This window comes from Nycticebus coucang, chromosome 6 (genome assembly GCF_027406575.1).
Source record: "Nycticebus coucang isolate mNycCou1 chromosome 6, mNycCou1.pri, whole genome shotgun sequence".
Taxonomy (NCBI): domain Eukaryota; kingdom Metazoa; phylum Chordata; class Mammalia; order Primates; family Lorisidae; genus Nycticebus; species Nycticebus coucang.
In genome coordinates, this window is record NC_069785.1 from 87,141,083 (window position 1) to 87,156,294 (window position 15,212).

The 15,212-nt window shown below is 38.9% G+C and overlaps 1 protein-coding gene across 2 annotated transcripts in view; it reads right to left on the reverse strand.

The window, feature by feature from the left end:
- LOC128588175 (testican-3-like) overlaps positions 1–15,212 on the reverse strand; it is a 177,804-nt gene that overhangs the window by 13,291 nt on the left and 149,301 nt on the right. The window contains exon 4 of one of the 2 annotated variants that reach the window (XM_053594829.1): positions 4,406–4,464. The exons of the other annotated variant lie outside the window; for it this stretch is intronic. Coding sequence (XP_053450804.1) covers positions 4,439–4,464 — 26 coding nt within the window. The 3' untranslated portion in view covers positions 4,406–4,438. Of the gene's footprint in view, positions 1–4,405; positions 4,465–15,212 lie in introns of those variants that run through there. 2 annotated transcript variants of the gene reach the window in all.

Here is a 15,212-nt window from a genome sequence, read left to right on the forward strand (position 1 = left end):
AATATTTACAGAGAACTATTGCATGCTTTGATTTTGCTTTTACTTATAAATTCAGAAACATTTATAATAATTGCCTCTTCTTTTGATCAAAAAATGCAAATCTTCTCTGAATACAATATTAGAAGTATGATGTTGAGTTTATCAGCTCATTAAATACAAGAATCTTTGCCCCTTTTTCCCAAATTAAATATACATGGTGAATCAGAAAATTCAATAAATACACTTTAAAAAGTCTTCCGTTGCTTTAGAGTAGAAAATCTATTGATCAATGTGTGTAATATTCTTGGAAATAAGTTTTTTTCTGCAGAGACAATTAAAATTGTTGAGGACCTCCATGCGTGCTAACAATTACATTGCATTAACTCCTGGCTTTATTCAGATCCACCTGCCCTCTAATTAGCCACTTTGACATTACTGTAATTTTTTTTCAGATATTAAATTTTCTCCAGATTCCTACCTCAAAAATATTTTGTTCCAGGAGCTAACTATGTTAAAATATCATTTTGTGATTTTTTTGATTACACTTAAAATACAGGATCAGCAGTGGTCATCCTCGGTCAAAGACTGTGAATGTTTTTAGTCCTCTGATACGAGTCGTTTCAGATTCTCATGTTTTTATATATGCTGCTCTCTTTGCTGGTCCTTCTCTCACCACACAGTCTCGAGATCAGATATTATTACTCTATAACAAATTTTAATGTCCCAAAATTTTATTATTTTAACTAAATTATTATTTTGTTAATTTGAATGTTCATTATTTTCCCTTCACATTCTTGTATATTCTTTGTTAGTTCCTTTAGACCTTTTCTTTCTATTGAGAGCTACCAGTTACATTTGCTTCTATTGTCAAACTGGCTATTGCTGGCATAGAGAAATAGTATTCATCTCATAAATTATTCTGAATATCTCCCTGAGCATCTATCCAGATGTTTCTGAATTTTTATTTTTGCTCTCAAATTCTGTTTGAGTTTATAAAAATGATTGTATTATCTACTGATAGCCAACGAGTTTTTATATCTCTTCTAATGTGCTTATTTATTCTTGTTTTTTGAATTATTGTCCAGGATTTCCAATAGGACTTTGAGTAACACAGAATATTCTTACATGTTTCTTCATCTTTTTCTTTAACAGAATTTATTTATTTTTATTTATTTATTTATTTATTTATTTATTTTTTCAGTTTTAGGCTGGGGCCAGGTTTGAACCTGCCACCTCTGATATATGGGGCTGGTGCCCTACTCCTTGAGCCATAGGCACCGCCCACATTTTTCCTCATCTTAGGAAGAATTGACCTCAGTTATGATGAGTATGATATTTATCATAATATATTTTCTAAATAGTTTTTTGTAAATTCAGAAAATCTAAAACAAAACCGGATAGGAAAGTTTTTAGTGAGTACTCCCAAAGAAGTTACCATATGAAATAATCAGCCTTGTCAATGAGTTGACACATAGTAAGTTCACAAAACGTCCTCTTTCAAGTCTATTAATATGAGTAAGAATATCATAACTACGATTCTTTAAATGCAGCAAGTACAGTATGCAGTTTTTGGCCAGGGCTGGGTTTGAACCCACCACCTCCGGCATATGGGGCTGGCGCCCTACCCCTTTGAGCCACAGGCGCCGCCCTAGCAAGTACAGTATGAAACACACACACACATATTCAATTATTCTGACAGAGCTCATGAAAATATAACCATCCAATTAAATAATGTAAGAGAATAATCACTCATTTTTTTCATTATTATCATTATTTACTACTGCCACTATTATTAATATTATCATAATAATCTTGTCTTTCAACTGAACTTTGTATACCTATTGGTTAGTTCAGATGGTATCCTTGACCAATTTCCTGGGAAAAAATAGCATTTCACGTTCCTTGGAGGACAGAATACAGTATCAACTTATGGTCAAATGAGGAATATAGTTGACAATTTCTATGAAAATTGAATATTTTATAGCAGAAGACTATATTACTGATAAGTATTATGTTATATAAGCAATCAGAAATGAGCTAGTGAAGTATCACAGATATAAATAAGATTCTCTATAAAAAATGTTTTAAGCCTCCTTAGCACATTGCTACATTAGCACCTCCAGATTGCACATGCACAGTGCTGCTGGGTTGATAATATCTCAAGATGAATGTAACTGAACACATGAGTCTTCCGTTAAAACAAGATATTTACCACATATGAAATCAGGCATTTGAATAAAGCATACAATGATGGACGCTGCAGTTCGGACTCAAAAGTGGTCTGTGACTGTGGAGCTACTGAGAGTGAACAAGTTGAACTTCACTCTTTGCGATCTTAACGTACATTAGAAGCCCCTATGAAAACCATAAAGGAGACACCTGAAGGTATCATTTTAAAGAACAGTTGACACAGTCTGGAGTAGAATCATTTAATGAGATTTTGTGGGATAACCTAGTTCACATTCCTATTACACATACTGTGTCCTCTGACAGTTGGGAGGAAGACCACAGTAATAACTGTAATCATCATAGTAAGAATAATTTCTCAGATGGACTGCTGAAAGTGATTATCCTGTGACCACCCACAAGACTTTAATATGATTAAGAAAAAAGTAAAGAAGAGAGTTCAGTCCTTGAAGAAAAAGGAAGTATTACTTAAATTTGTTAAGTTATAATCAGTAGGCTTATTACAAAATAGTAAAAAGGAAGTCTGAGTGACCGAGTTTAAGTGACTATAATTATCATGAAAAGTCATTAATATCATTTAATAAATAACTACAGGTTGAGATGGCTTAAAGGTTTAGAATATTGAGAATAGGTTCTATAATTCTGGAACAGTTATTTGGACAATGGTCGAAGCATTATTGCTTAATGAGCTGTAATAAATAAGCTGAAATCATTAATTAAAGGTAAAGAAAACTGCTTAATGGTTTTAAAGATTAAATAAATGGGCAATATATGCTAATATAAAGGTAAAGAGAAATGAAATAATTATATTTAGGCATAGTCACAAAATATTAATAGCAGGCATATAAATCAAGGCTTAAAAGTATTATAATATTTTCTTTTAAAATTTTTAAATTATTATGGGTACATAATAATTATATATATTTATAGGGTACATGTGATGTTTTTATACACGTGTTCAATGTGAATTAATCAAATCAGGGTAATTGGGGACCTCAGTCATTTATCCTTTTTTTAGTGTCAGAAACATTCCACTTCCACTTTTTTAGTTATTTTTAAAGTGTACACTAACTTATTTTCTTGTCCATTCTCTTTAACTAATGACATTTGACACCCACTAGCCACCTGCACTCCATCCTCTCTTCCCTGCAGCGCCACCCTGATCAGCCCGATGGCTTCCCACAATGTGCTCAATGTTGTATCAAAGTCTTAAGTGCCACATACTAGTTCGTGAAAGGAAAAACTGAATCGGAGAAAGACTATGTCAAAGCAAAATATCCCTCCCTAATTGCCAAAATATATATGTACATAATACCAGAAAAAAGCCTCAGTTTTATATTTGATTGCTATTGTAGATATATGATATGTGCATATGTTATATATACCATATGATCTGTTGGATTAAGAAATAAATGGCATTATTTAAAAAATAATTCTTGAATTGGACAGCAGACATTTTGGACTTTTGAATTAAAGCCTGTATCTGGATGTAGATTTTAAGAAAATTTAACTTTATATCCCCAGATTACTCCATGTGACACTAAGTGTAAGGTTTATACTTTCTGTTAAGATTAAATTTAGGCATTCTGTCTTCAGGCAGCATATTTGCATTTAACTTGTAATTTTAAGAAAACTATAAACTATCCCTATATCCAGATACTCTCAAGGGAATGATCATAATATTCAAGTATAGACCATAAAATAAATCTCAGAAAATGCCAATTCCTCTGGGAAACGGTGATCTGGCCCATAAACTTATTCACCTTGTCACCTATTTATACATCAGAAAAAGAAGAACCTCTTTGTTAAAAAGAGTCAAATTATAACCATATAATTATATTCCTTTATTCCCACTAACCAAAGCAAAACAAGGACTGTGTTCTAAGTGTAAATTTCCAAAACTATTAGGAATTAGGACTGATCTAAAGCAAACAGAATGGTCTCTGGTCAAAAATATAATACATGTCTCCATTTAATTGTTTTCTATGCTCTCACGCTCCAACATGACTTCATGCTTTCCCATTAGTGGCTCTCATGAATCTTCCAGTTCTGATAATTGAGCCTAATTTTTTTTATATAAAGAAAGTTTTTAAGAACTGTACACTAAGAAAATCAATTAAAACAAAATTTCTCATTAGAAGAGAGAACTATGAGTTGGCATTTCATTAATTATTCAGGAAATTACAAAGCTGCTCCCACACTCCCAGAGCGGGGCTCTTGGTCCGACTCAGCTGAGCAGCCCCCACAGATGCCCAAGAGGCCTCGCTGGGCTTCATGGTGCAGGATCAACAGCGGCAACTAAAAGGAAAGGGCCGTTAATTTTACGAAATATAAACCTCAGATATTTTGGTCTGTTGAATTAAAGCAATCAGAATTAAACACACACCAAATTGTATAGCTGATATCTGTGTAGTAGTGAGTGCAAGGCCATCTAAGTGAGGCAGGAATATTCAGACCCTGGCTCTCTTCTCTCTCACAGAGAGTCATAACCTAAGCCCCCAAGGAGATCAGCTCTTCTGTGTATTTCTGCTACTGGTTTCTAGAAAATCTGAAACAGAAGAAACCAACATTAAAGTATCTATCTGTCATGTTTATAGGGAAAAAACTGCTCTTTTTAGAATTTTTACTATTGAGTCACAGTGTCATCTTTCTATTCAAAAAAGGATTATACTCCAATAAAATAGATAGTAATAATGAATAAAATTCTCCAGTGCTTTTTATTTTAAGAGTATTTTCAGAGACCTCCAGTTTCATTTATAACACGTAAAAAGTTTACCAGCCATATACAACAAAGCTGGTGGGTTCAGGCCCAGCACAGGCCTGCTAAACAACAATGACAACTGCAACCCAAAAATAGCCGGGTATTGTGGCAGGCGCCTGTGGTCCCAGCTACTTGGGAGGCTGAGGTAAGAGAATCTCTTAAGCCCAAGAGTTTGAGGTTGCTGTGAGCTGTGACACCACAGCAGTCTACCAAGGGTGACATAGTTGAGACTCTGTCTCAAAAAAAAAAAAAGTCATCCCTACATTCCCATACTTTTATTAATACTAAGAAAAAGGTTAAAGAAACTCAAAACTACGTGCTGTTCTTGGATTCTTCAGACAACTGAGATTGCAGGGCGAAGCTCCTTGAACTCTAGAGTCAGAGAAGTCTGCAGAGACACCACCGAGACATGCTTACTCAGAGCACAAGCCCAGGAATGCCACCAACAGTGAACCCCTAAGTCAGGATGCTGGTGGATGCTGACAGGCTGACCTGGAAGCTCCAGGACACGTTCCAGGGTGGGAGGGGCTCACACTCTCACAGCTTCTCCCAGGAGGAGCTCACAGTGTCTTCCTGGGGAGAATGTGAGAGCACTCTCCACATGGCCCTGGAGCAGGAAGGGAAGAGCAGCTCAGACCCTTCCGGTCCCTGGGAGGACCACCCAGAGGGCAGCCCACGGCAGCCTCGCCAGGGCAGCACAGTTAGGCTCTGATTACTTCAACCAAGCCCAGCTGGTGGAGTATAAACTAACAGTGCCACCTAAACGGCAATCGGGACAAAATGCTGGAGGCTGAGTGTGGACCGGCTTGAGAGTGAGAAACCTCACCAGGAAATACCACTCTATGACTCTACCAGGAGAAGGAAAAGAATAATCGTTTTTCAGTAAGCCCAGACCCTTCTCTATAACAGAGACCAACTCAGTAGAAGAAAATAAACTGCCAGAGTCTCATCATTTATTCCACCTAAGAAGCAAACCAAACAAACAAATAATTAACACACAAGTGCACACCATGACTGACAGTGAACTGAGTTTCAGTGGCATCGACTGGGAAGCCTGTCCTTGGAGAAGTAAAGGTCAGGGAAGGAAAAGAAAATAAAAACCTCTAAGTCTGAGGGAGGGACGGAGTCACTTCAAACGTAACACCGCTAAGAAAAGCCCACTAAAGGACAAAGACTTACTTAGAAAATCAGAACACATTTTCTTCGGTACACTTCCCAGCACCCTGACACATCTCTAGTCATAGTAACAGTAAGTAACAACTGAAAGGTCTGTTTGACGCAGGCTCTGTCTGAGGGGCAGTACAAAAGGAAGGCTAACCAAGGTCAAGAAGAAAATTCAGAAGGACACGTGAGGAATTTGAAGCCTCCGATGCCTGCATTTGTAATAAACTCAGAACACAATCAAAATCCTAGCCTGAAAAACAGAAATCCCTGTGATAAAGGCTGTCTCCCTGTCTTTCTACGAAAACTTGCAAACGTGAAAAACAAAAAGACAAAGCAATGCCTCATTAGAACCAAACTCACATACATGTACACACTTTATTGTATTTCTGGTAGCTAACACACTTGCTGATGACATATTGAACAATTTCTGCCAAAGACTGAGAACAAGGACCAATATCCTTTCTCACCACTCACATTCGCCCAACTCTGAAGTCCTTGGCTGGTGCCATAAGACAAGAATGAGAAATAGAATGTAGAAAGTGTGCACAGGGGAAATAAATGAAATTATCTTTATACACTGGCAACATGACTGACTATACAGAAAATGCCTAAGAAACTACAAAAAAAAAACAAAAAAAAAACTCGTGACTGTAGTGAGGTAGATAATTTAGCCTGGTTGCAGGGCGCACGTCAGTCATCCTACAGAATACCAGCAATGAGCAATTGGAACTCAAAATGACTGTGCATATAATTTAAAGTAGCATCACCAAAATTAAGCATAAATATTAATATGTGTAGGACTTACATCAGAATACTATAAAATATTGATAAGAGAAATTAAAAAATGTGAATAAAAGGAGAGACACTGTATGTTCATGATGGAGTAAGTCTATACGGCTATGATGTCAACTCTTTGCAATTTGACCTCAGATTCAATACAGTCCTAATCAAATCCCCAGCAAGCATTTTTATAGATATTGACAAACTCATTTTGAAATATATATTTAAAAATGTGCTAGAATAGCCAATGTAATTCTGAAAAAGAATGACATCAGAGAACTCATATTAGCCAATTCCAGATTTACCTTGAAGTCACAGTGATAGAGATAACATCCCATATGCAAAAGAAAAAAGACACAGATCAGTGAGATGTAACGGAGAGCCCAAGATATGTTCGCACAAGATAGATTCCTTCTGACAGATACAGAAAGGAATGTCAATGGAGAAAGGTGCTGGAACAATCAAACAATCAAACAATGAAACGTCCACACACAAAAACCCACGGACTACACACCAGACACAAACTTAATTTACAGGGTATCACACACCTAAAGGTAAAACGTAAAATTGTAAGTCTTCTGGAATAAAATGCAGGAGAGAATCTGTGTGATCTTGGTTGGGTCTGGTGACAGATTTTCAGATAAAATTCAAAAGTCATGCTTTATTTTAAAAATGATAAATTTGACTATTTTTAGAAATTTTTGATTTGCAAAAGATACAGCGAAGAGAATGAAAAAACAAACAAACCATAACTAGAAGAAAGTATTTTCAGATCACATATCAGCTTAACAAAATGAACACACTTTTAAAATCCAGAATGTATGAATAGCTCTTAAAATTTCATGGACTTTATTAAAACTTTTTAAAGTCTGTAAATGACACTGGAAAGATAAGCTCCAAGCTGGGAGAAAATGTTTGAAAAGATATATCTCAAAAAGATCATCACCTAAAATATACAAAAAACTTAAAATTCAATAATGAAAATGAAAAACAACCCAATTTATAAGGGGGCCAAAGAACTTAACAGAAATCTCACTAAAGATGTTATTAAGATGGCAGGTCAGCATATGGAAAGATGCTCATGTCTCATGTCATCAGAGAAACGCAAATTAAAGCAACAGATAGCTGTCGTCACAGAGCTGCCAAGCCGGGCACTGGTAACGCAGAGCTGGAAAGGCTGGATGGCAAGGTATGGTACGGCCACTTTGGAAGATGGTTTGGCCGTTCCTCACAAAAACCACTCTCGACATACAATCCAGCAACTCTGAGACCGTGGAGTTACTCAGAAGGAATAAAAGCTTATATCCACCCAGAAACCTGCACATGGATGTCTACAAAAGCTTGTCCATCACTGTCAAAAGTGGGGAGCACCCAAGACAGCCTTTAGGGGGTGGATGGATAAAGTGAGGTGCCCCAGACTAAGCAATATTCCTCATCACTAAAAGGAAATGAGCTGACAAGCCCCAAACAAACACATCCCTGAGGGGGCGGAGCCAGTCCCAGGGTACACACTCAGAATTTCAACTGGCTGTTACGTGACCACCCGTGGACTGTGACACGTGAAGGTGGTCACCATGAGGACCCAGGTCCACTGCAGTGACATCTGTGAAAACTGGGGCAGCTTAAGGAAGTGTTCAGCCACTGAGGTTCCACTGGGTATGACTTTCCTAGTTCCTCCTGTGTAACCACAGCAGAATACCTGAGACTGGGCAGCTTTTAAAGGAAAGGTTCATCTGGCTCACACTTCTGGTGGCTGGACAGTTCGAGATTGGGCACCTGTGTTTGGTGAGACTTCAGGCTGCTCCCACTCCTGGTAGGAAGTGGAGGGAACACAGCATGAGAACACATGGCAAAGGGGGAGAGAGAGAGAGAGAGACCCAGGGAGCGGGCTCCTCAGTAACCTGTCCACAGAGAGAGAGAGAGAGAGAGAGACCCAGGGAGCGGGCTCCTCAGTAACCTGTCCAGAGAGAGAGAGAGAGAGAGAGAGAGAGAGAGAGACCCAGGGAGCGGGCTCCTCAGTAACCTGTCCAGAGAGAGAGAGACCCAGGGAGCGGGCTCCTCAGTAACCTGCCCAGAGAGAGAGAGAGAGAGAGAGAGAGAGAGAGACCCAGGGAGCGGGCTCCTCAGTAACCTGTCCAGAGAGAGAGAGAGAGAGAGAGAGACCCAGGGAGCGGGCTCCTCAGTAACCTGTCCAGAGAGAGAGAGAGAGAGAGAGACCCAGGGAGCGGGCTCCTCAGTAACCTGTCCAGAGAGAGAGAGAGAGAGACCCAGGGAGCGGGCTCCTCAGTAACCTGCCCAGAGAGAGAGAGAGAGAGACAGAGAGAGAGAGGGCTCCTCAGTAACCTGTCGAGAAAGAGAGACCCAGGGAGCGGGCTCCTCAGTAACCTGCCCGGAGAGAGAGAGAGAGAGAGAGAGAGAGAGAGAGAGAGACCCAAGGAGCGGGCTCCTTAGTAACCGGCCCAGAGAGAGAGAGAGAGAGAGAGACCCAGGGAGCGGGCTCCTCAGTAACCTGCCCCCCTCCAGGACTGGTTCGTTCTCAGGAGAGGGAGAACTCATTCACCTCTGTGGGAGGGAGCTGATTTATTCATAGGGATCTGGCCCCGGGACCCAAACGCCTCCCACTAGGCCCCACCTCCTAATACCGCCATGTTGGAGATAAAATTTCAACATAATTTTTGCCAGGCATGAACCAAACCATACCATGGCATTCTGGAAAAGGCAAAACTGTGGAAAAAGTAAATAACAAGAAATTCAGTGGTTGCCAGGGGTCAGCGAGGAGACAGGAATGAAGGGCAGAACACAGAGTACTTTTATGGCCAAGAGCTGCTCCATCTGATACTATAACGTTGAATATGTATCATCCGAAATTTGTCCAAACCACTGAATACACATGTACAATACCATAAACACAGCCTATTTTAGTAAAAGTCGAATGTGTTCATTATAAGTTCCTATAGGAGACATGTATTATATTTTGAAAATCATTGTGGAGATGAATTCTAATATCCCTTGTTTAAGATTCACTGCTATTTTTTAGATTCTTGTACTCAAACCATTTATTCTCAACAATTATTTTCTGGCTATTTTCTATGTCAAAGCAAGGCACTGCGGAAGATGGGAAAAACGAGGGCTGGGGGCTGGAGAAGTGTGCAGAGCTCAAGGCAAGCCACAGAGACAGATTCTAAGGGAAAAGGCAGGCAGAGTGGCATTGGAGAGCTCCCAGTCACGTGAGCATTCACTCTGAGACAGGGAGGGATTCCTTAATGATACTGTTGAGAATGATTCCTTCCTGTGTGCAAACACATTTTGTACCAGCTTTTACTCCAGACTACCATTTCAAAGATGTTTGTATAACAAACCATCTTGGGAGACTGAGATGGTATCTCCCCAGCAGGCACAGCACACATTTCTTCCTGTCCAGAATAATAAGATAATGACTTTCTCTGGGATAAAGACTGGACATGTTTGCTCTTAGAAGAGTGGGGGGTTCCAAAGCTTGGGGGTCCTCAGCAGGACTCCGTGGGCACAGCCTTCTCCTCCGCTGTTCTGAATCCCACCTGTGTGACCTGTGGTCACGGGGAATGCCAGCAGACACATGTTCTCGTGGTGCGTGACACAGTCTTATATCTGTGTCTGGTGTAGGAGTCTCCAGCACCTATGGGACTGTGGCAGGTAGCATGTGAGCTCACAAGCAGGACACATCTCAGAGCCTTCAGAAATACAGGTCCTTGACAAAGTTATCATTTAGATTCTGTGCCAAGAACCCAGGATTCACTTATTCAACTTAATCTTCACGGATAACAAGTGGATTTCTTTTTACCTTTACTGGATAGATAGAATAAAGAAAACCATGAAAAACTGACAAGGATAGCAAGTAGAAAATAAAATGGGTCCACATTATGCCTGATTGCTCATTGTAAAGTCAAGTCCTCATCGTCAGGTCATTTTTTGCTCAGAGATAAACCATATTTTCACTATTAGAATTGATTTAGAAAAAATTATTATTAAAATGCTTGAACAGATTTTTTTTTTGTTTCTCGCAATAACTTCATTACAAGTGATTTTACATCTAACTGATGTTAGTAATTCCATAAAAACAATAGAAACAGTAATCCTTTTGCCAATAAGTAGAAATCTGGCATGAATATACTTTAGAAGAAAAGGTACAAAGGAGATTAATTAGTAATGCATTCAGTAAACTATGTACCATAACTATTTCTACCATAACTATCTTCCTGTACCACCTAGGAAACATGAAAAACATGTTTTAGAAAAACATCTAAATAGAAAAAATTACGTGTTACATGTTTACTTGTTGGCATCACAAAATGTTTATTATATTTCATGAAAATTTGGCTGCAGAAAATATACACTATAAAAAGTTGGCCAGAAGCGTAAGCAACATAATCCAATACATTTTTAGATTTTCAACAAGCAACCCAAAATGATTCAACATCGCTTCTTTTAAATTTAAATCTTAGTTTGCACACAATTTGCTTTTAAAATGAAACAGTATTCTTATATATCTCTGCTTGGTGAGTAAAATAATCCAAATACTGTAAGTTATTTCACACATTTCACAAAAATTACATTTTGTTATTGAACAAATGCGTGACATATGAACACAACAGAAGTGGGGGTTCCTACAGGGCTGGCATGAACATGGATTTGGAAGCAACAAACATCATTTCAAGTCCTCACTCTGACACTTCCTACGGTGTGACTTTGTAGACTGACTGCTTAACATCTCTGTGGTTCAGATTAATCATCAGAAAGTGAGGGGACAAACAGCCCCCGCTGCACAGGGCTCTGTATGGATTAAATGGAATAAGGCAGGTGGGGTGCCCACCAGCACTAGCGGGGCCCCATGGCATCGGTCCAACCTTTTCAAATAAGAAATGTCTAAAATTGTAAGTCCAAATAATTTCAGAGATTTAACCAAAGTCTACAATATTACAAATCTGGGTTAAATTCTGTCTCTTGATTCTTAGACTAAAATCTTTAGAGTGCGGGGTTGGAAGACAGAAAGGCTGTCCACTACTTATGCTGCATTAAAAAGATGCCCCTCAGGTCTTTGAACTTCAGCTTCCTCAAGGACCCATCTGGTCTACCAGTAATAAATACATGTTCTGAGGGCTGAAGGAAATAACAATGGCAAAGTCCCTTGCCTATAGCAGATGCTAGATACAGATTACGCTCACGCCGTCCCTCACTGTCTCATCTCTACCCTGCTCTCGCCACCCCACCAGGCAGGCGCAGGAGTGAAGGGCAGTGGGGAAGGAGAAGGGCTGTTACGTGTATGTGCCAAGTGATTCATTTACACTATTTACTTTAACTGCCCCAGTCGCCACTGACATTCTAATAGCTAATCTGTGGTCACTTCTTAAGCTTCATGGTACCAAATGTTCCTTCCATATTCAAGAGTCAAGCTCATTATCTCTTTCAAGTCCAAGTTTATCCCTCAGCTGGCTGGACACTGTGCTCTCCAGCTGTGCATTTTAACCACCTTAAATACTCCACAGACTCCCCTTCCTCCTCAGGCCCAGCACCCTGCCTTCCCCACGCGTGCGCATCTCACACTTTGCTCCCCTGTGGGTTCCATTCATCTCACGGTTTGCTTTCTTGCCTGTAAATTCTCCAGTGTTTACTCCAACCCAGACCTCCTCTCTCAGACGTATAAACACGCTTGTGTCTCCTTGCTTGGGCCACGGACCCCTGAAACACAGTGTATTACATTCGGCAACCTTCCCATCTCAGTCGGACAGGTGGACATCCTCACACTTCCATGATCTCTCTTTCATCATCACAGTCCTTACAGGACTGATTCTACTCTCCTTTCCTCAATTCAATCAATCAAGACCTGTTCCCTCAGCCACATCTGCTTCCTGTTTCTAATGCCTTAATTGACATTATCTCAAGCCTTGATTATTACCAACTCCCTAATGGCTCATCCTTCTACCTTCTAGAAGCATCATATTTAACCTTAATACACTCAAATTAAGTGCTTAAAAATCCATATATAATCTTTCTCGTAAATTCTGATTTCACTGAAAATGTCTTTGGACTGCTCTGTTCAACCACTTACTCAATTTATTACTTCTTGTTACATAATTCCCTACTCATGGACCTGTGTAATGTGATTTCCAAATACACAAGTGAAACTAATACTGAAAAGATAAACTGCAACAAAAACTCATGAAAACTTTTATGCTTCCAAAAAAAGTTATGCAGTATAGAATGTAATACAATTTTACTTTTAGTAATAATATTCAACTTGAAAAATCCAAGTTTACATTCATTGTTCTAGAAATAGAAAAATCAATCACACAATTGAATCAATTGTTTTCTTATATTAAACATTTTGTAAAATAAGAGAAACCTTTTGGCGGCGCCTGTGGCTCAGTCGGTAAGGCGTCAGCCCCATATGCCGAGGGTGGCGGGTTCAAACCCAGCCCTGGCCAAACTGCAACCAAAAAATAGCCGGGCGTTGTGGCGGGCGCCTGTAGTCCCAGCTACTCAAGAGGCTGAGGCAAGAGAATCGTGTAAGCCCAAGAGTTAGAGGTTGCTGTGAGCCGTGTGATGCCACGGCACTCTACCAAGGGCGGTACAGGGAGACTCTGTCTCTACAAAAAAAAAAAAAAAAGAGAAACCTTTTTATTCTTAAGATGATTCATTCAGTAAACTCATTAATGATTCATCAGGTGATTTAAAAGTATTATTACAAAATAATTATAGAATAATTACACATAGTGCCATGTCTTTAGTTTAGCTAAATTACTTGTTTCATGTATGTTGTATACAAAAATAATATATTCTCATTTTTTTCTTAAATTTAATCTGATTACGTTTACTTTTTCCTCCACAAAATACATATTTGTGCTAAAAACCTATTTAAAATCTACAATTTGTGGGTTTTTTTCCCTTAGTTCTTCTTTTTTCTTTCTTTTTTTTTTTCCCTGCCCTTGATAGAGTGCTATGGTGCAGGAACCTCAACAAACTCTGGAGCTCAAACAATTCTCTTGCCTCAGCCTCCCAAGTAGCTGGGACTACAGGTACCTGCCACAGCACCTGGCTATTTGTTTGTTTGTTTGTGTTTAGCAGGCTCAGGCTGGGTTTGAACCCACCAACCCCTATGCACAAGACTGGCACACTAACCGCTGGGCTACGGGCAGCCCCCCTATTTCTTAAATATCAAATAAAAAATTTCCTTTAATGAGACTCTGTAAATACTGCACTGACTCTTCTTTGTTAAATAGAGGCTTAACGTTATCACCAAAATCTTGAAATCTCAAGATTTTTTGTTAAAAGCTGATAAATTACATAAAGAAACTATAATAGAAGCTCAAATAACGTTCAAAAAGACTGTTCAGCATGTGTATGTTAAACTTCAAACAATAATCATAATTGTTTTACTGACAAAAGGAGTTTCACAGAAGATCTTCTAAGACAAGCCAGCTGACCTCGGCTGCACATTCTGTGTTAGACATGGGACAGCAAATATCTCCTCATTCCTTACACTGTATTCAGCATTGGGAGGAACCAATAATACCATTTATAATAGTGAGGATCATACTTTTCAAGGTAAATATTGGGTGGAAAGGGGGATAATGGCCATGCATATTCCCGGAAATGTACTTTGTACATTTGTATCATTTGTTTAAGTTACATAATTATCATTTCCTTCCTTGTAATAAGCATGAATGGAACATGGTTTCTGGGTCAGGATCAAATCCGTAACGTACATATAAAATGAAGTCAATTTGATACAGGTTAAAACTCAGAGACAGTTTGAAAAACTGCATTACATTTGAAAAACAGTGTGATTTTATGTGTTCTCTCAAGAATTGTATACATCTTGGGTGGTGCCTGTGGCTCAAGGAGTAGGACACTGGTCCCATATGCCAGAGGTGGCGGGTTCAAACCTAGCCCTGGCCAAAATCCAAAAAAAAAAAAAAAAAAGAATTGTATACATCTTACCATAAAAATGTCAGGAAAAAAATTCACTGACATAACAGCTCAATGCAACTAAACCCAGAAATACTCAGTTTCTAACTCCGTCTTTGGGGTGAATTTAAGCTTGATGCTGAACAGCATGGACTGGCAGGCCACATACTGCACTGCACCCTGGTTCTCACTGGGTTTATGTCAATTCTGATCCTTTGGGACACATTTCAAACTTGTAAACTATTGGGACTATTACTTGGGCTTTTAAATGGGTGCTTTTGTTGCATTTCATAAATAATTACTTTGAAAGAAGATGCCACATTATATATTGGAAAGGAATTAAACAGTTAATTAGGGCTATTTCTACCTTTAGGCCTGATAATATACAACTGTGTAA